The sequence below is a fragment of the Podarcis bocagei genome (assembly GCF_964188305.1).
Source record: "Podarcis bocagei genome assembly, chromosome: 17".
In the NCBI taxonomy this organism is placed as follows: Eukaryota; Metazoa; Chordata; class Lepidosauria; order Squamata; family Lacertidae; genus Podarcis; species Podarcis bocagei.
In genome coordinates this window covers 7,125,445-7,145,823 of record NC_138143.1, presented here as the reverse complement: position 1 = coordinate 7,145,823, position 20,379 = coordinate 7,125,445, and the positions used below count along the sequence as shown (strand labels likewise).

The 20,379-nt window shown below is 44.3% G+C and overlaps 1 protein-coding gene across 4 annotated transcripts in view; it reads left to right on the top strand.

The window, feature by feature from the left end:
- The first annotated feature begins 418 nt into the window (after positions 1 to 418).
- The window catches only part of TYK2 (tyrosine kinase 2), a 49,633-nt gene continuing 29,672 nt past the window's right edge, over positions 419 to 20,379 (top strand). The window contains exons 1-6 of one of the 4 annotated variants that reach the window (XM_081175678.1): positions 419 to 481; positions 7,781 to 7,985; positions 13,035 to 13,158; positions 18,174 to 18,333; positions 19,261 to 19,424; positions 19,611 to 19,995. In XM_081175678.1, coding sequence (XP_081031804.1) covers positions 7,802 to 7,985; positions 13,035 to 13,158; positions 18,174 to 18,333; positions 19,261 to 19,424; positions 19,611 to 19,995 — 1,017 coding nt within the window. In that variant the 5' untranslated portion in view covers positions 419 to 481; positions 7,781 to 7,801. Of the gene's footprint in view, positions 482 to 516; positions 752 to 896; positions 1,005 to 1,309; positions 1,334 to 7,780; positions 7,986 to 13,034; positions 13,159 to 18,173; positions 18,334 to 19,260; positions 19,425 to 19,610; positions 19,996 to 20,379 lie in introns of those variants that run through there. The other 3 variants (XM_081175679.1, XM_081175676.1, XM_081175677.1) reach the window with 3 other exon arrangements.

Genomic DNA, 20,379 nt, shown 5'->3' with positions numbered 1-20,379 from the left:
CTCGATGGCCCTTGTGGTCTCTTCCAACTCTGATTCTATGAAATACGGCCACCCTACGCCCTGGCTGCATGAAGGCAGCCCGCCTCCCTCCGCTTCCGCAGCAACGACGCTAAGCAGTGCGCTCCTCACCAGGGAAGCGCCTGGTCAGAGCACCTTAGGGTAACAAGAAGTGCGCATGCGCCCCCGAGACCGCCAGCCCAAGTAGGTAAATCCCTTCACTTCGAGTCGCCAATAGAGAGGCGCGCGGGCCGGTGGGTGGGGTCCCGGCGAAGGGGGGCGGGGCGCCGCAAAGGGCGTGCCTGGAGGCGGAAGGCGAGCCAATGGGAGGCGGCGTCTCAAGGAGCCTATTGGGAGCTGCGTCTCTGTCCGAGCGGCGGGCGGGCGGGCCTTTTTTGGCTCCTTGAGGCAGAGGCAGAGGCAGCGGCGGCGGCAGGAGGGGGGGGCGCCGGTGTCGAGGAGCTCCCCTCCCCCAGGTCGCGAGGTAGGCGTGAGGTGGAGGAAAGTGCTCCCGGGGTGGGGTTTGGGGGGGAGTAGAGGACTCGGTTAAGGAAGGCAAACTCGGAAGCTAGGCGACCCTTCAGGAACGCCTTCTGAGCCCAAGCCCGTCGGTGTTTGTGCGAAGCCCGGCGGCCGGTGGAACCTCCACGCCCAGGGGCAGTCTACCTTTGGGAGAGCTGGGGCAGGCGGAGGCCAACCGCGAGAGGCGCTGGCGCCGACAGCCGCTTTCCGCAGCTTGAAAAGAAAAGAAAAAGTAAGATACTACGCGGTGTTTGGAGGATCGGTAGACCAGTCCCCCCAAGTCGTGTGGCTGCTTCTGCGGCCCCTGACTTCCGCTGGCGCTTCTCTCTAGCGGCGTGATCTCTTCCCAGAGAGCTGACGAGTGCAATGTGCGAACTAGATGTTTTGACAAAATGCGGAGCCTTGGAAATGAACACGAGGATGGCACCTGCAGCGAGAGGAAGGATGGCTGTTGGGAAAAGAGTCGTGGGAATAATGTGGTGGAAGTTAGTTCCTCTAGCTTTTGTGTTGTTGAGTGGAGCTGATTTTAATATGCGTCGAAATTGTATTTCTTCTTCTATTCATTTACACAGTTTATTATGTTTTGTTTACTTAAGAGAGCTGTGATGTATGCGTTGGGGAAGATTGCGTGTGTGGAAGATTAATGCCAAATCAATGAGTACAGAGAGATCTTTCAATGTTCCTGTTGACCATGCTTATCTGCATGCTTACCAGAAGCTAGATGTAGACTCCTGATTTGAAACAAGACCTGCTGGTGATGGTGGCATTTTCATGCTTCTAGCTGGCTGCTTTGGGGAACCGAGTAATGAAGCAGGTTTGATCCAGCAAAGTTATTATGGGGCTGTTGAGGAGGTACTTGTGATGGAGGCAGCGAAAGGTTTAGATTCAGGGTGAGGGGCATCTGGAGGCCAGAGAGAGGCTAGAAGAAGAAAGTTTTGAAAAGGTGGCAGTGGATTCACTATTTATGAAGGCTTGTAAAAATCACTGGTGCATAATACATATTACATAGGGTGCACTGCACAGAATATTATGTGTGCCTCAGAGCACTTATACATAATCTTAGTAATACCAATAATACCAGTGCAAGATAGCCTTAGACAGTGCAGATTCCCCCCCCCCCCCGTTTCTGCATCCACATTTGCAGTATGAAGATAATACTGCACACTCTCTGGTGTGCTCATGGTAGAGACGAGATCTGTCCTGAGGACTTCCTGACTCACCTTCTTAGCCAGTCTTCAACACCAGATCACTAAGTGTCATGGACAGGCTGGAAGCAGAGGAGCCTTGGGAGGCACCAGCTGGGGATCCCCCCCCCCCCCGGGAAGAAGGCTCAGAGCCAGGGGACTGGGGGTGGGATGACAATGAGTGGTCAGAGGGAGAAGAGGGAGCAGACTGAGAAGAGGTGTCAGAAGCTGAAGAGGCAACAAGGTTTATTGAGTGTGGAGAGCCTGTGGCAGAGAGCAGTCCAGAATCAGATGCCGAAGCAGAGGCTGGAAGGGGGGGGGCAAGAAGCAGAGATCATGCAGGCTACTGAAGAAGATGGGGGGTGTTTCCTCTCTTGATGCAACCAGCTTCCCTCCCCGCTGGTCTCACATTGCTTTGGAAGGACCCAGGGAAGGAGGCTTAGGCAACTGTGGGAAGGCGGGGGCCTTCAGTCCTTGCAGCTGCCTCATAAGGGGCAAGATCTACCAGGACAGCTTGCTGTTCTCACTAGCCTGGCCTCCCGAGCTAATTGTGTTTCCTTGAATAACGAGTTGACTTCGCTGATGCCATGTGATTTATTGCTGACCTGCTCCTGACATCTGCCCCTAACAGTGCTGCAGGCAGAGGGCAATAGAAGAAATGAAGAAAGTTTTTTTAAAAAATAAATTGTTGGTGTTCTTTACCTAAACAAGTTCACAAAGAAACTTACAACATGGTCTTAGAAGTCTGAGAGAGAGTGGGGGCTGGGAGCTTCTGGATCCAGTGGACCGTCTAATGTAATCTGCAGTTATATTGTCTGCAAACAAGAGTCTCTGTAGATGGTTGGTTGAGAGGGAGATTTGAAACCAGAGGAAGCCTGCCTTTGACTATTTATTTAGAGTCATGTATATCCCGCTCTTTGCCTTGCAGTCCCTGGGGGGGTTACATGTATGTAACATCTTCCACCCCCAAAGCCTTTGCAGAAGTGAGGGACACCTTGGAGGGGAAGCGATTCCACAATCTGAGGACCACCACAGAAAAAGCCCTCCTGTCCATTGCCATTTCACATGGTGGTGGAAATTCCAGTGTATTTCAACACATATTTGGGGCCCAATATGAGAGCACTGATTACTTACATTAGTGTTGATAAACCAATGAATCAGGAAGCCCTTAATTCAAATCTATCTTCTAGCATGAACTTACTCAGTGATCTATAGCAAGCAAATCTCTCAGACAACCTCATTTTCCCATCTGCAGTACAGAGATAGTAGTGCTGACCTGCCTTACAAGGTTATTGGGATTGCAACAAGATAATGTGAAGACTTGAACATTATAAAAGCATTAACTCAATGCTAGTTAGCATTATGGAAAGAAGGCAATTACTGGGCTGCATAGAGATTTGTGCAGGGAGTTAGTGGACTGTTTCTGGGGGGTGGGGAGTTCCAGGAAGATCATAGGATTTATAAACGTGTTCAAACCAGTATAGGTTGAATTGTGCTGTGAAAGGGGTAATACAGGATGTTTCTACCAGCTGACATAATGTGGTTTTCATTGGAAGAAATGATGTGTGCAGATTGGAGGAACCCTTGTGGGTCTTTCTAGGATTGCTGTATGTATATGAGAAGAAACTAGAGGGATGTGAAATGAATTGAGAAACATTACTGTGGGACAGGTATTACCCAAGGAAAGGAAATGATATGGTGGGCTGGACTCACTTGTCTTCTATATCAGGTCTTTAAGATTGTAATTTTTATTGCTTATGAAGGGGCTTGGCCAGCATAGTGTGATCTGATCTATAACTTGTGGAGGTGTTTATAGTTTTTGGTATCCTGGCAAGTGTTTTTCCACCTGGCCTTCTCCCTTGCCAAATGCTTTGCTCATGGGATTATAATATTTGCTGTGGTGTAATTTTGTATTCTTTGGTTAGCATGGAAGAGCACATCAGGTAAAATCTTAGCTTTAATTCTTAACTTGAAGTTGTTTTCATTGCCAAAGTATGAGCTAGCCAACTGCTTGACTGCTTGGGTTTATGCAATGGGTTTATCATATAATATAATAATACAAGTATTGTAATAGGAAAACATAGAAGGTAGTTTCTTAGTGTATCGCAGGTTTGACAGTTTAATGGGAGCCTAATAAAAAGAAGGGTCTAGGATGTAAAGTCTCTTGCTTATTATTCAAATGCCCTTCATAGATGCACAGTTCAACTAATCAGGGTTCTGAAGAGAACACTGTTGCACATATTGTTTTTGTTTCTCTAAGACTAAGCAATAAGGTAACTGTGGATGGATTCCTGTTTGTTTTGTCGTGCTTGTTCTGTCCATTCTTGTTCAGACTGAAATCACTTCTTATTTTATACATCCTCCCTTCCCCCAAAAGTAAAGAGAACTTGATTTGCCCATGGGCCACAGATCTGAGTCAGCAAGGATGGCAGCCTGGACCTCAATCTCCTTTTTTGTTTAACTATTCTCCCAAGTGATTAGTCTTGTATTATTTAGTACAGCAGATGTGCAGATACTGAATGTGGTCTGTTAACTTTAGTGCTTTGTAGCAAACTCTTTCCCATTCCTTCTAATTGTGGTGAAGAAGTTCTGAAGTTCAGGCCTTACTTCAAATGCAGCTGTGATGCTTTGTTAAATGGAAGATGCATATAGTGTATTTCTCTTGGAGTAGAAATGAGCACATGGTGTATCTCTCAGCATTGTACTATTGTACTGGATAGAGTGTGTTGGCTTTAATATTGGAGGCTTAGCTACAAGTTGCTGCACAATTATAAGACTTGCAAATGGCAGACAACATATATTAATGATTATTATTCATTAGTTTTATATCCATCTCCAATGGACACTAGGCAATGTACACTAGCTCCCAAAAAATCTGAGGGGTGGGATAGACTGACCAGCCTATGGCACCCAGTGGACTTCATGGCAGATCTTTGCTCCAGTCCTAACACCTATAACCACATCCTTCCCACACATAAGGGTACATAAAATATGCTGAATAAGAAGTGCCGTCAAAATACATGCCGATTCCTTGCTTTTCATTCCTTTGAGGAAAGGGTGGAGGCAACACTTATCCTCAAGCTTTGCTCAGAAATTGACACTGGGATGCAAGATCAGTACCTGAGACAACCCAGAGAGTTGGTAGATTATGTCAGATTTGAACTGAGGTTTTTCAAAGTCCAGGTTCAGGCATTTTTATCTGCTAGACAATGCTGACTCTTACTGCCCATAATACTTGGTTTGGAGCATAGGATGCTGCATGGAAATAAACTTGTTAGCTTTAAAGGAAAACCATTTGCTTATTTTTGCCGTTAATAGAATGTTTGTGCATGTGTGCCTCTGAAACCTGGCTTCCAGTTCCCTTTAAAGTGAAACTCTTGGAATTGAAAGATAGGTTCCAAGAGATAGAAGTTAAAAAAATCAATTCTGCATTGTTCTGCACCCTTCCTCTGGCTTGGCATTCCTTTCCATTTACCTCAGAAAATCTGGCCACACATGCAGTGTTAGAAACTCAGATATATATAAGGTAATTGCCAAATGGCACCTTAAACCTAGGTTATGGTTACCACAACAGAATGTCTAGGTGCCATTTCCCCCTGGGTGAGATTTATTATTGTTGTTATTATTATACATTTTATTTCTATACTACTTTATATTTTAAATGAAAAAAATTCAAAGTGGTTTACAACACATTAAAACATCAAATAAAGCAATCCAGAATAAAACAAATTCAAGCTTCAAGGAAAATATTTCACATCCTTCTCTAAGTGGCATTTTGCCTCCCCCATATTTATTTACCTATTTAATTTAGCTCATGGCATAGTAGAGGTACTCTAGGAAGCCGGTGTGGTGTAGTGGTTAGAGTATTGATCTAGGACCTGGAAGATCAGGGTTCAAATCCCCACTCAGTCATGAAACTAACTGGGTGGCCTTGGGCCAGGCACAACCTCTTAACCTCCCTCACAGGGTTGTTGTAGGGATTAACTGAGTAGTGGGGTGAACCATGTACTCGTTGGAGAAAAAGGTGGGATATAAATGCAATAAATAAGCTCTTCTGTTTACCTACTTAAGAAACCTGGGGGGGGGGGCAGCCAGATTGAGATGTCAGTCATCAGCCTGGCATCCACAGATCTCCATGGGGTCACAATTGGACCTGCCCCAGTTGCAAAGTGCACCTGGCTAATTTCAAACACTGCACACATGTGCTTCTCAAGTTAACTTTGACTTGGGGTCGTCCTCCCCAGCCCGTGTGTGTGTGTTAAAAAATGTTAGGATAAAACATACCAAATTCAGATAAAGAAACCTAGACTGCAGAACCAGTATAATTTGTAGAGATATATTTATTTTTAATTACTATAATAGGAATGCTCAAGGGGAGGAAAAAGCAGCATGTCCTTTGATCAAGTATGTGTCCTACATGAACTTGAGATGAACTCCTTAAACAACATACACATAGATTTCAGTAACAGGGATATAAATATATATTCCGTATAATTTGTGATGCTGAAGTGAATCAACCTCCTCTTTTTCAGAAGCCAAATAGTAGGTCTGATTTTATTTTTTTAATTTTATTTTAAATACCAGGAGTAGAGAGGAACAGCTGGGTGGCGGGACAGAATTCTGCTCTTCCTACTTGTTCTGCATAAACAACCAGCAAGAAATTGCATTCCTAGACTGGAATTTTACTGCTGCGTAGTATAACTGCCAGGAAGACCTGGCTGGTATTATGATCCTTTGGTCTCTATTGAAAGAAATGAGACCTCTGGTTTGACCAGATGTTTGAGTTAATGCTTGCTGCACCTACTTTGGTATGAAAGAACACTTCATTGTACATGAAGCAGGAAAGTGTGTTTTCATTTGGGATCACTAGTGCTTTGGAATCAACACAGTCTTAGATTTAGAGATGGGGAAATATTTCCTAATGTTGACCATGCCAGTTGTTTGTGAAGAAAAGAATAGTTCTTTCAGGAATGGCTTCAACCCAGTGGGTTGAACTGAATGATGCATGAGGTCCATTGTAGTTCTTGGATGAGACTCCTATATAATGCATCCCTCCCTACCAGCTAGAGCAGTGAGAAGATGAACTGAATAACACTTGGCTCCTGTGCCCATTTCTGCCTTATGTGATGATTTGTAATGTGCCTGCTTTCTCATGTGCTGGTGGGTAACTTCACTATCACCCATGAAGTGTGCTGAGGCAGTTGCCTCAGGTTGGCAGCCTCTGGGCAGCTGGGACGGGTGGTACCACCACTTACACCACTTTATGAGACATGGGTGGCACTGTGGTTTAAACCACTGAGCTTCTGGGCTTGTGGATCTAAAAGTCGGAGGTTTGAATCCGTGTGGCAATGGTGAGCTCCCGTTGCTCTGTCCCAGCTTCTGCCACCCTAGGAGTTCGAAAGCACACTGGTGCAAGTAGATAAATAGGTACCGCTGTGGTGGGAAGGTAAACAGTGTTTCCATGCACTCTGGCTACTGTCATGGTGTCCCATTGTGCCAGAAGCGATTTAGTCATGCTGGCCACATGACCCAGGAAGCTGTCTGTGGACAAATGCCAGCTCCTTTGGCCTGAAGCAAGATGGGTGCCGCACCCCATAGTCACTTTTGACTGGACTAAACCATCCAGTGGTCCTTTACTGCTGCTACAGCAATGCTGCCCCTCCCAGCTGCAGGGGCATCATTTTCAGTTTTGCCTGGAGTGGCAAAAGACCCTGGGCCAGCCCTGCTGTCACCTGTGCTTTAGAGCTGCTAGGAAGGATTGTTGTTTGGGTACTAGCGTATGTGGATTCTGGAAAAATTAAACAATCTGTGGATACTCCACATTATCCTTTTGCTTGAGCTGCCTTTCCTCTACAGCAAACTGACTGTAACCCTGTTTCTCTGTTTTAGACTTCATGTATTTGGAAGCTCTTCCTGATATTATCAAAAGGGAAGTGGTGTAGGGGTGTGAATCATTCACTATATATATTGCATTGTATTACACACTCTATGTTTCTGAGAGTATTCGTTGCTGAAGACTACGCTTCCTGAAAGTGTTTTAGGTGTCCTTAATGAGGTCTCTATTTCCTCCCACCTAGGGACTTGGAAGAATTGGCAGAATGCCACTGTGCCATTGTGCAGTGAAGCACAGTGAATCAGACATGGAGGGGTGTCGTTTTTCACCTTCTGGAGGGCTGAGGGTATATCTTCACTGGAAGGGTGAGCAGGAGGAACAGTACCAGACTTATCTGCAAGGGACTCCTTGTGCTGAAGAGATCTGCATCGATATTGCACAGAAGATTGGTAAGTGGCCCATAGGGCTTGTCTAGAGAGATGTGGGAAACATGTAGCCCTTCTTGGAGAAGTGCCTTATCGCCCATATTGTTCAATATCTATAGAAAACCATTGGAATATGACATCCAGAGGCTTGGGCTGCAGTGGAGCCTTGCAATTGGATTTGTATGGAGTTGTACTCCCCCTGAAGGAGCAGGTTCACTGTCTGAGAGCCCTCCTGGACTCAACATTTTACATGGAGGTATATGTGGTGGCAGTGGTGGCTTCTGCTAGCTTAGGGTTGTAGCTGGTGTACCAGTCCTAACTAGAGAAGGCAGACCTTGCCTTGGTGACATCCAGACAAGACTACTGTAATGATATATAGGCACTGCACTCTATGTGGGCAGCCTTTAAAGATGGCTTGATACAAAATGCAGCCACTCGGATGCCAGTGGGGGCAAGGCTGTGGGAACATGTGACATCATTCTTGTACTGGATGCACTGGTTGCTGGTGTATTTCTGAGCCCATTTAAGTGCTGCTGTTGATCATTGAAGCCCTAAATGACCAAGTTGTTAGAGCAGCTTCCATCACCTGTATGAACTTGCCTATGCTTTAAGAAAACTCCAGGGACCTTGCTAATGTGTTCACCGGTGAGACTAATTAGGTGGGCAGGCATGAGATATGGCCTCCTTGGTGTTGGCCTCATGTCTGTGAAACTCCCCTCCTGACCAAGTCGAGATTTCCTATTGCAACTGAAATCTCCACAGCACCACCTGCTTGAGCGGGAGAGCGAGGGCATCCTTCTTGACTGACCACAAATGCTGGTAAGCTGTTACCAACTATTGAGCTTCTGGCATTCCCTTTCAGTCTTGCTCCCCAGGAAGCCTTTTGATGTTCTGAGACTTTCAATTGTGGAACAATTTGCATACATAACAAACAAGCTGCTCTTTTACCACAGGCTTAGTCCTTCTGTGGTAGCAACCCCCCCCCCCTTTTCTGAAGGCTGTAGCAGCTGATTTTTCAGCCCACCCATTGCCACCTCTCCTTCAAAGCTCCTTTTAATGAGGAGCATTTTCAGCTCTGCTTTTGGATCCTGGTGAATAGGAGAGGGGTGCACTGGTGTCACTCCCCTTCTTCCTTCTCTTCCAGGCAATCATCTCCCCTACCCCCTTTTGCCACCTGATAGAGCATCTAGTTCAATTTAAGGGAGCAAGAGAGAGAGGCTTGCAACATGGCTGAGGTGGGAAGGGAATCAGGGAAGAGTGGAGTGGGTGCTTTGTTGTTCTCCTGTTTTGGGGCATTCCTTTCTTGCTTCCGTAATGCTGGAAGGTTGCTTTGGTGAGGTTTGGGACCTCCTTTCTTCCCCCAACCCCCATTATTTAGGAGGAATGCTCCTAGAACTATATTTCTACTGCCCCTCCCTCCTCTTCTCACAGCCCTTCTCCCAAATAATCTACTTTCCCATCACTATTCCGCAGTAGTTTCACATCTCTCCCTCCCTCCCTCTCTCTCAAATTTCTTTCAAGTTCAGCATCATGGTAGAACAAGTCAAACTGCTGGAATCTCCCCATTTAATTCTGCCTTCACATCCAGCACTTCCTTTCTCAGTAATTCTGCCAGTAGGTTAATAACTTTGGTTCTGATGTCTCCTCCTTCCTCTGGAATGACTCTGAGTCATAAGCAGAACTCATTTTTTCTCAGCTCCATTAATGCTGAATTATCCAAACATTTTTCCATCTCTCTATTTATCACTTCATTTTTTGTTTCTAAGGTCTCAACTTTATCATTTAATTGGCCTACTTCCCCAGTCAATTGTGTATAGGATGCCTCTATTTTATTGACTGATCCTTCTAATCTTCTCAATTTTCTAATTCTTCTTCTAAAGTCTCTATTGATCTCTTAAGAGACTTTGTTTGCTCTGTCGTCATCTGCATAAGAATATCCACAGTGAGCAGGGACCCTGAAGATCTCATTCTCTCCCCCCACTTCTCTTTCTTCTTTTCCTTTTCTTGTAAGCAGCATTCTGAATGTTGAAGTTTTTCTTGCTTCACTTTATTAGAATTTCTGTCTCTAAACAGCTTCTATCCCTTCAGCAATTTAACCTTGTTTTGGCAACAACATGAGATAGGGCAAATTCCATCCTCAGGAATACAGTGTTAGCTGGCAAAGTAGCTTTCAATTACTTAAAACACTTTAGTCAAAGAGTAAGAAAAAATAAAAAGCTTCGCATATGTCCCTTGTCCATTTAAAACTTTCTCATTTCACACCATAAATCCAGCTTTTTGTCACTTTTATGATGGCATGAACAGTAGCTTGCTTGCCTTCTCCTTCTTTATTATGGAAAGCAGTTCACTCACCAGGTGTTGGTTTTTGCTTTTTGCTAACAGACTCAGAAACTCTTTTAGGTTGTAAATTATCTCATTCCGAAGGCAATTAAGAAAGGGAGGTAATCTTGGTGCCCATAATAGGACTGCAGTGTAGTTTGAGCAAGTTGACAATTCTCAGCTTCCAGTCACTCAACTCACAGGGCAGGAGATGAGCCCCTCAGCAGTCCCCCTGTCCCACGAGGAGCAATCCCTTCTTTTCAGCTCCTTTTCAGAATTGAATAGGTGCAAGTAGATAAATAGGTACCACTTTGGCGGGAAGGTAAACGGCATTTCCGTGCACTGCTCTGGTTCACCAGAAGCGGCTTAGTCATGCTGGCCACATGACCCGGAAGCTGTACGCTGGCTCCCTCGGCCAGTAAAGCGAGATGAGCGCCGCAACCCCAGAGTCGTCCGCGACAGAACTTAATGGTCAGGGGTCCCTTTACTTTCACCTTTAACACCATGGAAACAAATGCTAATATGCCCAGGAACATCACCAAAATGCTGGAGAGGATGTACCTCCACAGGCACATACCTCCACATGTGGTGGGAATGTCCTAAAATCCAACTCTTCTGGACGTCAGTCATATAAGAAATATGCAAAATAATTAAGCAAGTATTAGAAGTCACCCCAGAACTGGCCCTACTAAACATCTTCCAAGACAGTAATGCCCACTCACAAAGAGCTCATAACCCTCCTACTCTCGGCAGCCAGAAACATCATAGCCAGACACTGGAAAGACCTGTCAGGAGTAAGCATAGACCAATGGTATCAAACAGTATGGGAAACAACCTTATTAGAAAAATTAACCAACAAACTGAAACTGACACAGGGACAAATAGAAGAAGATGCCTTCACCCTGATATGGTTACCCTTTATCACATACACAGCTCAACAAGACAATAACAAGAACCCACCAACAGCATTTGAATCAATCTGGCTAACCTGATCCAAACACACACACACACACACACACACACACACACACACATCCCACTCACACATGAAAAATAGGTTCACCACAGCCAATCACAAACAAACAACCACACCCTAGGCCAACTCCAACCTCTCTCACCACCAAAGGAATACAAGTGAATAGTAAAGAGAACCCAGACAAGTGACGCTGATACAAAACCCCATCTATACAGTAAGTAGAATAGAAGCATTGCCTCCTGACCCCACCCCACTCACCATTCCCCTTCCCCCTCTCCCCCCTTTTCTTCCTAATGTAACACTAATGTCTCAACAAATGAAACTGATCTGTAGAAAATGTAACTTGAAAAAAGAGACATTGCACATAAACCAATAAATCTTTAATAAAAATATATTAAAACAAAAAGAAAAGAAGTGAAGCTGGCAGCCAGACTTGTGTCTGGCTATCAGCAAACATCACACTGTTATCACCATTGGTAAAGAACTGACAAAATACCTTCAGTCTGCCCTGGAAGTCCCCAGGATAAAAGGATCTCTAATAAAAGGACTAGAAAAGTATTTTGCAGGGGGATGAGTGGTTTGTTTGATTTCCGGCAGATGCTTATCACATACAATTGTATACATCTGCAGTTACGGTACATAAAAGAAGTGTGGTAGATGACTGTGGACTGCAAATTGCTTTACAGTCTGAAGTTGTTCAGCTAGGCTTAAAGCCTTGAGCATTCTGCCTGTTTTTTTTAGCTTGGCAGGGCCTTAACGCTTGGATCCAAACCTAGGAGTACCTTCACATTCAATACATTTTGGGGTAGACTTGTGGCATGCTTTGACTTTATAGAACAGTGGGATTTTATGAGCTTTGTTGCCCCTTTTATATTTGTGAATGTACGTATTTGAGCTGAAGCCTAGTCTACACATTCAGTGGAACTTCTCCTGGAAAGAAGATCCTGAGATCCTAAAACCTGGTCCATTGGTCACCAGCTGTCAGGGACTAGAAGAGACCCCCCCTGCGACCATGCCAGCATATACCTAATTACATTATACCATTGTGTAGATAGTAGACCACTTCGGGAGCCAACCTTAGCTGGAAAACAGGTTATAGATAAATGTTTTGAGGTAGAATAGACTGTACCACTTCAGACTGTAGGCAAAGGACCACATTTCTAATGCTCTCTGCAGATAGCCTGCTCCCCATAGTGCTAGTTTTCTAAACTGAAATCTTTCTTGCTGGTGTGCTAGTTCTTAATGCTGAGAGCTTTTTAAATCGTCCTCATGATTTTTTAAAAAAGGCACCTCTCACCTGCACATGTAGACCATGGGCCCCAGGAGCAGAGGAGTAAAATTTTATGTGCCGCTGACTTCTGTTCTGCCCAGCACAGTAGCTGATGCAGCTCCGTATATAGTACTTTAAGTCAGGTTGGAGTGATGTTTGTGTGTGCCTAAAACCTCTTCAGTGGAAGTTCAGAGCAGGGGGTCATTTCTCTAAAAAGAAAAAAAGCATTTGTGTAAGCACCCTAATCCTGGGTATAGGAACCTCAGTTCTGCCTTTAGATGACATTGGGATGCAGTAAAGATAATGTTACAACTGACAAGGGTGCTTTCTTGGTTTCATTTAATATGCTATCTTATTTGTATTGATTGTTTCCCCAACCCTGGGCTCAGGGTTATCTCAGGGAAAGGGTCAGTTAGAAATTACTGCCTTTTAAGGAGTGACTGTTGAGCTGTGCCCAATATGATAATGTCCTTCAACATTTCCTACTAGATCTTTCTGTCTTCCACAGGAATCACGCCAATCTGCTTGAGCTTCTTTGCACTGTATGATCCACTGGCCAAATTATGGTTCCCTCCTAACCATGTGTTTGACATCGATAGTGACATTAAGTTGATTCTGCATTTTCGGTTGAGGTAAGAACATCCTTTCCCCATGTAGTTCACCTTCACTTCTGTAGTTTTGGGATTAAATATTTATTGGCTTTACAACTGGGTGCTTGTAGAGCCCCTTGCCTAGCACCCATGAGCCCATGAAGATGTTTGAGCTTTCATTTAGATAGAAAGTTATGGAGCAAAATGTGCAGGTACCCTTCTAAGTGATTTCTGTGAAATGAGCCAACCTAGCATCTCCTGCCTGTCAGTGATTTTAGCTGGTGAAGAAAGTCAGAACTGTGATTGGTAAGTGCAATAGAAATCCCCAGGCTCAGTGCTATTTTCCCTTCTTGTTTAGTACTTCACTTCTTCATCTTAAACATTTATATTCCCCTTGTGCGTTTAACTGCTGTATCTCCACAATCGGAAATAGCGGGACATAGCTTCCTATGGTAAACCTGAGATTGTGCAGGGGACGGGATGAGAAGCAGGAATGACTGCACTCCCTCTAATTCTGTGTTATGCCATGACCTCATGACAGCCATTTGTGACTGGTACCCATGGCGTCTCTGAAAATACAAAATGTGCCCATCAGTCTGGTAAGGTTGGTGGCCCCTGTTGTAGCAGGTACCAGGGAAAATGCTGGCCCCTGAATTATTAGGTCAATTGATCATAATTGGGTAGTGCTCAAAACTAATCAAGAAGCAGATTGATCTCCTCCTCTGTGATTCATGTAGTGATTTCATGTAGTGTTTGGTATATTGAGATGCTGCTTTGGGCATGTTGAATGACAAGGCATGAATGCAATACATCCTGCATTCATAAGTTTGCCCTTGTTCTGGAATCATTAAGTATGTCCACATTTGACAGTAGTAGTGTCTTCCACTTTGAATTCATAGTAGAATAATGGCACAGGACATAATACATTGATTTAATAATGGGAAAACACATGTGCCATTGCTGTTGGTGTCAAAATTAATCCCCCCCCCCCCCGCCTCAGCATACTTCCTCACTCAAGTTAGGTGAATCTGTGTCATGGCCAGTGTGGTTTGGCTACATAATTTAAAAGAGCTGGTTGTTTCTGCCAGAGAGCATGTGCTAGTATAAAAAGAGCATCCTGTCTGCTGTACCACAATACTGGGGTGTTTGAAAGTAGAGGGCGAGGTCTCAGCCTGGCCTCATTTCAACACTTCCCCAAATCTAATTTTCATATGTATCTGGAATGTTGATGCTCCTTGGGGCATCATATACACTTTTAGAAAAGTAACCTTAGTAGGCAATGGTGACTGGTGCCCATTGGAACTGGTAGGGTGACACCAGAGCAAATGACAGAAGTGGCCAATTCTAGTTTTGTCCCCATCCTCCCTGCTGAGTTCTACAAGGGTAATAACTGAGACTAAAGAGGGAGCTGGCAGTAAGAAAGCAGGCAGGTGGGGGCTGACTGAAGGAAGACTGGGCTTGGTTTAGCAGGGCCCTGCTTGCCCCCCAGTGAACCAGCTTCCATCACTAGTCAGGTATTCTTTCTTTCTCAGACTCCTTAACTGTGCAGTCCTAAGCATATTTACTCAGAAGTAGGTCCCTCTAAGTTTAGTGCCTTGGTCCAGTATATCTGAAGGAGCGTCTCCACCCCCATCGTTCTACCCGGACACTGAGGTCCAGCACCGAGGGCCTTCTGGCGGTTCCCACACTGCGAGAAGCCAAGTTACAGGGAACCAGGCAGAGGGCCTTCTCGGTAGTGGCGCCTTCCCTGTGGAACACCCTCCCACCAGATGTCAAAGAGAACAACAACTACCAGGCTTTTAGAAGACACCTGAAGGCAGCCCTGTTTCAGGAAGCTTTTAATGTTTGATGTATTATAGTATTTTAATATTCTTTTGGAAGCCGCCCAGGGGGGCTGGGGAGGCCCAGCCAGATGGGCGGGGTATAAATAATAAATTATTATTATTATTATTATTATTATTATTATTATTATTATTATTATTATTATTATTATTATTATAGTGAGACTTGCTTTCTAGTAAGTGCATCTAGGATTGTGATCTAGGTCTATTTGCTGTGTGTATTTTGGTACAAACTGTTGTAGATCCTTCAGGCAGATTTGCCTGTGTGCAACTGTGATCTGAGAAGGAAGTGGGTGGGAAGGAAGTGGGCAGGGTGCCTAGTAGTACATCAAGGAAGAGAACATCCTTCAGCTTCTGCGAATGCTGAGCTGAGCTTGGGCTTTAGTTTAGCTTGTGTGCGGTGAATAGAATGAACCAGATGACTAGAACCAGAGCACACTGCTTTAACATTGGAGCAGTATTACCTTTTGACCGAACCTTTTCAGGAGATATAGCCATGCTTATCAGTATTATAAGCTTGTTTCAATCTAATTTACCCTAGCAAGTTCATTTATCTTGAAACTTAGCGGTTTTCCTGTCTGGTGAATAAATTCCACTTCTTTACTACCCTGGAATCAATTTCATGAAGTCACACACACACACACGCTCATACTCATTCATATATTCAGCCTTTATTGGCGTAATATATATACAGTGGTACCTCGCAAGACGAATGCCTCGCAAGACGGAAAACTCGCAAGACGAAAGGGTTTTTTGAGCTACTTCGCAAGACGATTTTCCCTATGGGCTTGCTTCGCAAGACGGAAACGTCTTGCAAGTTTGTTTCCTTTTTCTTAACACCGTTAATACAGTTGCGACTTGACTTCGAGGAGCAACTCATAGCACGCGGTGTGGTAGCCTTTTTTGAGGTTTTTGAAGACTTTGGTGATTTTTGAAGCTTTTCCGAAACTTTTCTGACACCGTGCTTCGCAAGACGAAAAAAATCGCAAGGCGACAAAACTCGCGGAACGAATTAATTTCGTCTTGCGAGGCACCACTGTACATATTAGTGTATGTACTGTCTTTCCTGAACACAATTTGCTTGTACATACATCTACAGGCGGCATCTTTGTTTTAATGCTTAAGTCAGCCTAGTTAGGTGGCCTTAGTTAATCACTAGGAAAAGTGTCTAAATAGCTTCATAGTTCATGTACAATTTTACTTGCATCTACTGCTAGGATTTTAACTGTTTTTAATTGGCTTTAACTGTATTTATTAATGATTTTAATTCTTACAAACCGCTTGAGGTTTTATTGCAATCACATGGTATATGAATTTTGTTAAAGTAAGGATAGTTTTTATCATACTTGTTTAGAAAACATCACTGCCAGCTGAAGTATCCCAGAAGAACCTTGATATTGTTTGTCTCTAAAACATAAACAATAAAGAATTGCTTTAGCAATTGTAGCTAGCATTTATCCAGCACTGTTATTAAGTGTTGAAAACACTTTGCAGGCATGCTATCAGCAATCGTTGCATCAGCTATGTCAGGTGGGCCAGTATTATCTGTATACTGCTAATTAAGTCACAGTGGTTTGCCAAAAGTTGCCCAGTGATTTCATGGCTAGGATGAGTCCTGTTTTTTTATCACTCTGGTAAACCAGCTGCCACAAGATTATAGTAAGTTCAGTAAGTTAGAATTTCTAGAGGGGCAGGGTTCGAAATTAGCAGGTGCCAGGAGCATTTTGTGCCTAAAGTTTCTCCATTTGCGAGCACCTCAAAAAGTCTGGGTGCTTTTTTTGTGCTGGGCTGACACTCAAGTTTTACTGAAATTTATGTGCTTTGAAGCCTTGAAGTATATGTTAAGGATAGACAATATGTTAAGGAGTTTAACAATAAATAGTAGAGTGTTTTGAAAACTGAAGTATGGTACCAATATTTTTATTGTAAACACCAAATTAAACATGTATTAATAATTTCTGCTAAAAATGTGATATTAACAATGTGTCACTTATGTGAATTGCGTATTAATTCATGCTTATCAAAATAATAAAAAGTGTTTCCAATTCCCCCAGTGGCCACTAGATGTTCTGTTTTGGCACCCGCAACCCAGGCCCCAGGAGCCATATGGCTCCTAGCTTTTTAGCCTAGTTTCTAACACTGTAGAGGGGGTAGCTGTGTTAGTCTTGTTGTTTCTTAAAGACTAGCAAATTAATTGTGGCATAAGTGTTCATTGGTTGCGGTCTACTTCCTCAGATTAATTCATGCATCTGAAGAAGTGGACTGGAACTCACAAAAGCTTATGCCATAATAAATGTGTACTTAATGTGCCACAAACATTTTTTTTGTTAAGTTTAAAATATTTACAGTTGAACTGTGTTATGTGCTGTGACCTGTACAGATGGTTTCCTGGTTTGCACTGACTACTATTTTCTCACTGAACTATGGGACTTCTGTCTAGAACCATTGTTATTTCTTGCCATGGAACGTGTAAGAAAAATTCAAAAGTGGGCTTACCACTGGTGAACAGGTTGAGTGACTCATTTCCTCCACGTAATCAGAGAGAGAAGCGTTTGGAAAGAGTTCGACTCCCTTCCACACATTTCAAGCCACTTAATCTCAAATAGCCTGGATGGAAAAGTGGCCTAACAAATTGTGAGCTAGTAAGCTTCTGTGAGGGGACGCGGGTGGCGCTGTGGGTTAAACCACAGAGCCTAGGACTTGCCAATCAGAAGGTCGGCAGTTCGAATCCCCGTGACGGGGTGAGCTCCCGTTGCTCGGTCCCTGCTCCTGCCAACCTAGCAGTTCGAAAGCACGTCAAAGTGCAAGTAAATAAATAGGTACCGCTCCAGCGGGAAGGTAAACGGCGTTTCCGTGCGCTGCTCTGGTTCGCCAGAAGCGGCTTAGTCATGCTGGCCACATGACCTGGAAGCTGTACGCCGGCTCCCTCGGCCAATAAAGTGAGATGAGTGCCGCAACCCCAGAGTCGGCCACGACTGGACCTAATGGTCAGGGGTCCCCTTTACCTTTACCTTTTTAAGCTTCTGTGAGGGTGAGAAGGTACAAGGCATAGGTGCCATAGATTAGAGTTGGAAGAAGTAGAAGAGCACCTGTCTGACCTAGGCCCTGCGTTCCTTGAGGAATATGCACCTTGCCTGGGCAAAGTTTAATCATTCATGCCTCTCATACACCAAGTAAGATGTGCATATTCTCTCTCTCTCTCCCTCTCTCTCTCAGGTATTATTTCCGAAACTGGCATGGGACAAATGAGAAGGAGCCAGCTGTCTGTCGCAGCCTCCATCGCACAAGTGACTCTGAGGACAAGTCACAGCAATCAAGGGGCGAGCAAGGCAGTGCCCTGCTGGATAAACCATCATTTGAGTATCTCTTTGAGCAAGTATGAAGCTTTGTTGACGTTGTTCTGTTCAGATTAAGCCTGTTACGTATCTGCCATCCCACCCTCTTTGGACTGTCCAAAGAGGTTTCCATCCTTCTTCCTTAAAATTAAGTATTGTTGGGATTCCATGGCTTCATCTGGCAAACTTCAATATCTCTTCAGTTGCACTTTCAAAGCCATAAAGGCCAACTCCATGCTATACAGCTGTTTCATCCATCTCCCCTGACCAGCCTGTGCAATCCAGACTGCAGCATGCCTTGGCCAGGGAAGAGGTACACCATAGTGAAGCGCACACAGAAGAAATAACTCTATATGTCAGGCACTTGGAGCCTAAGTATCTGTCAAATAGCTTAGGGGGTAAATATCAATCCAGGAGGATGAAAGTACGTACACAAAAATTTTTAGTAAGGAAGCAGGAGTGGATAAAAGCTGTTGAGGTTACTGGTGACATCAACAGACTCTAAGCCAGCACAAGGGAAGTGATGAAATGGGGCATGCGGGGGTGGGAAGATTAGTAGACTTCTCAGCTTTCCCCCTCCCTTTGAGGAAATGTGATGCAGATAGTCAATTCTTATATTCTAGATCTGTCTTCAGAGAGGTGCAAGCCAGCCAAATGAGCCACATTCCACCAAGGAAGGAGAAACCCCTTTCTCATAGTTATTAGGCAGCCTGATTCCACCTCATATATGGTGTGCAGTCAAGCCCTAAATTTTGGAAGAACTGGATGAGATAAGATGGAAAAGTTTATTTCCCTCCTTTTTACACAACTGCTAGTAGTGTTGCCTACATGAGACTGCAGGTTGGATCCCTGACATCATTTGAGTTCAGATCTCCAGTAGCTCAACTTGAAGAGCCAAAGGAGAGACTGATTTGGGACCTGTTAGCTTGGGAATGTACCTCCATAATTTTTGATCTTTTTCTTCCCAGGGGAAATATGACTTCATTAACGACATTGCCTCTCTAAAATACCTACACACTGAGCAGGAGATTCACCAGTTTAAAAATGACAGCCTGGGGATGGCTGTCCTCCACCTGTCTCACATTGCACTTAAGAGAGGCATCTCCCTTGAAGAAGTGACAGAGAGAACCAGGTGAATTATTGTGGGGATGGGACAAGTAGTTGTGTTTATGGTGTGCTTCCCAATCCAGTAATCCCAAACTGCTTTGCAGAGGGTTGTTGGTATGTTCTCTCCCCCCCCCCCCATATCTTCACTTGAAGTGTGGCATTGATACACATGGGGTGGTCGTCCCGCTTACTGTGTTTGTTTCTCTTGCAGCTTCAAGGAATGCATCCCCCGTTCTTTTTGTCGGCAGATTCAGCAAAACAATTATCTGACTAAATTCCGCATGAGGAATGTTTTTAAGAAGTTCTTGCAACGTTTCCAGCGACATACAATGAGCTCTGGCAAGCTGACAGAACAGGACATCATGTATAAGTACCTGGTGACCTTGGAGAACCTGGCCCCACGTTTTGGGAGTGAGTTCTTCATGGTCCTCTCACTGGAAACTGTTTCAGAGGGTGAGAAGCTGCCACTTTACATCAATGGTGGGCACACGCATCTGGAGAACTTCCATTCCCCTCCTCCCTGTGACAGGCTTGCCACACATGAGGTTCTGGTCACGGGCACAGATGGCATTCAGTGGCGTCCCATCTCTGCTGAGGTATGTTCACTTGTGAGTTCATCACCAACTATTGTCATCAGTAACAAGCTCTCCATCCCTGGGCACTGGGACTCCACTTCCTGGATTGGAAAGCCATGTTGAGTACTTAACTTTATTTGGCACAATACATTAATTTTGCTCTGGCTTTTAGCTCACTTCTCAGGGGATCAGGGCAAGTAATAATCAGTTAATGAAAAGCCCAAGTTACCAATAGTTAAGTCAGGAAGTCGGGTCAACCCAAGCTGAATTACAGTTATATCTTTCCTGTACTAGAACAAGATGCACAAAAAGATGGGGGTTGGGAATCAGGTTACTGGTTCAAAATATAAGTCTGAATAAACTGAACCTGACATGGTTAGTAAACCCTAACCATGATGATGTAGA